Here is a 2310-nt window from a genome sequence, read left to right as displayed (position 1 = left end):
GCCGCACCTTCAGGGCTGAAGGTGCTCGGGGTGACCTCTGCCCCCCAGGAAGCGACGTGGTGATGAGGCGGCAGAAAACCCCAAACGCCAGGAAGCGGAGCGGCGGGTCCTCCAGGGCCCCCCAGGGCCGAGAGGACGGTCACCACAGCGGCACAGGGGCGCTCCAGGCGGGGGCCGCTGGCGCCGCGGGGCGCGCGGGAGGTAAAGGGGCCCCCAGCTAAGGAGGAGACCAGAGGGCGAGGCGGCGGCGAGAGAGGCAGGTGAGCGCGGAAGCGGAGGGCAGCGAAGGTCACCGGGCAGACCCCGTTTTCGGGAAGGGTCCGCAGACCGTGGCCCTGACCGTGGCCCCCAGTGAGGCCGGGCCGCCCCCGGGCCAAGGGCAGACGTGGCTGCCGGGGCGGAGCCTGGAGCCTGCACCCTGGCGGGCTGCGAGGCAGGTCTCCAGGAAAGTGACCAGAGTGGACGCAAGAAGAGCCGGCGTCCACGGCCTGTGCCTGATGGGCAGCTGAGCTCACAAACACACAGCGGGGAGTCCCCGCCGGCCGTTCGCGGGTCTGGTGCCTGTTCCTGCCACCCCGGCCTGGACCCCAACAGCACAGCTGCAGGGGAGAGCTGCACCCCAGGACCGCACACCCCGAAGCTGCCGCTCACTGGCGGACGTGGCGGAGGCGTCGGCAGACCCCGATGGCACTGTGGAAGCCCAGCAACCCAGGCGGATGGTGGCCAGCTGCCAAGAGCATGGATGGGCAGGACAGCGGCGGGGTGGACGGCCCGCCAGCGGGTGACCCAGGGGCCCATCACGCTCCTGCCCATGAGTGGCAGGCCAGACGGCAGACGCCATTTGCAAGGGTGGACACCCAGCAGGTTGTTTTGAAGTTGACAGATTGGTTCTGAGTTTAAACAGCAGCATACCAAAGGCCACTAATGTGCTACAAGCGGGCAGTGGTCAGTGTGGCCGGCAGGAGCCGAGGTGGTGGGAGCTCTGAGAGGGTGGCCATGGTGTGGTCCCCAGCGGGCAGGAGGCTGCTGCCAGGTGAGGGCTGGTGGACAGTCCCGGGTCCAGGGGCCGCCAGCTTGGGCAGCAGCGTCCTGCCATGTGGCTGTGCCCAGTCTGAGGGGCCTGGTCTGTGTGCCTCCAGCTAGCGACCAGCAGGGTCCGTGGCCACGGGGCCCCGTGCACCCCAACACCGTCCATGGCCTCAGCCTCTCCACTCCTGCCAGGCAGGACTGCACGTCCAGCTCAGCTGTGGGCAGCGCCTGCTCCAGTGTCTGTGGCTGAGGGAACACAGGGGCCACCTGAGCATCGGGGCCCCCCAGCATGGCGGGGGTGGGGGATGGCCACTGGGGGCACTGAGGGCCCCATGTCCCGGTGGTTGAGGAACTGCTCATCTGTCCTGTGGACAGCTGCTCACCGGGTCCCAGCCTGGGCACCCTGCCTGGCCTGGCCCGAGGAGGTGGGCCGGGGGCACTGTCCCAGGGTCCCCCAGTCTCAGGGTCAGCACACCACCGTGGTGACCAGAGGGGCAGCCCCACCAGGGAGCACGGGGGGGCCAGGGGCCGATGACCTGTGTCCGGCCATCTCCAGCAGGCCCAGGTGCTGGCCAGGGAAGCGGAGTGCCCAGGCCTCACACCACACACGGCCACGGCGCAGTGAACAAAGATGAGGACCACGGGGCGTGGCCAGCCCTGGCCGCGGCTCACGACTGGAGTGGCAAGGGGGCCAGAGCTGGCGCAAAGGCGCTGCCGAGGACGCGGCTGGAGGGGTCCCGAGAGCACGACACGGTGGCCCCCGGTGGCCCGGCCCAGCAGCAGGACGGTGTGCAGGACGCCTGCCAGCAAGACCCACACGTCTCCCAGGGCCAGAGGTGGGGGCGGGGGGCACCAGACACCCCTCAGCGAGGGCCCCTGCTGGGGAGTGGGGAGCACCTGGGCGCCTGGCAGGGAGGAGGCAGGAAGGGCGCCCCCTCTGCGGCGGGGCGCGCCCCGCCCCTCATCCCAGCCTGAACACTGCTTGCACCACCCTGCTGGCACACCCGACGCCCACCCCCGCCTGCGTCCCGCGGAGGTGCTCCCCGACCCCACTCCCTGCACCCCGCAGCCCCCCTCGCAGCCCCGAGGAGCCTGTACCTGAGCAAGGGCTGACGGGGGGCGGGGGGCTGGCCTGCGCCCGGGCCCGGGGGCGCCTTCCTGGCCACCTGCTGGTAGACGTCCCTGGCGGCCACGGCGATCCAGAGCAGCGTGCAGAGGGTGCAGTAGTGCAGCGCCACGCCCACCTGCGGAGAGCCTGCTGCAGCGGCGGGCGGGGCTGAG

The 2310-nt window shown here is 71.3% G+C and overlaps 1 protein-coding gene across 1 annotated transcript in view; it reads right to left on the bottom strand.

Moving 5' to 3' along the window:
- Positions 1-962: 962 nt before the first annotated feature.
- Positions 963-2310, bottom strand: part of ADGRA1 (adhesion G protein-coupled receptor A1) — a 5140-nt gene continuing 3792 nt past the window's right edge. The window contains exons 3-4 of the mRNA XM_012734816.1: positions 2128-2305; positions 963-1829 (exon numbers count right to left, since the gene is read on the bottom strand). Coding sequence (XP_012590270.1) covers positions 1496-1829; positions 2128-2305 — 512 coding nt within the window. The 3' untranslated portion in view covers positions 963-1495. The remainder of the gene's footprint in view (positions 1830-2127; positions 2306-2310) is intronic.

This window comes from Condylura cristata, unplaced genomic scaffold (assembly GCF_000260355.1).
Source record: "Condylura cristata isolate star-nosed mole 26May11 unplaced genomic scaffold, ConCri1.0 scaffold00074, whole genome shotgun sequence".
NCBI lineage: Eukaryota > Metazoa > Chordata > Mammalia > Eulipotyphla > Talpidae > Condylura > Condylura cristata.
Note: the sequence above shows the minus strand (reverse complement) of the source record. Positions and strands in the feature narration are given on the sequence as shown.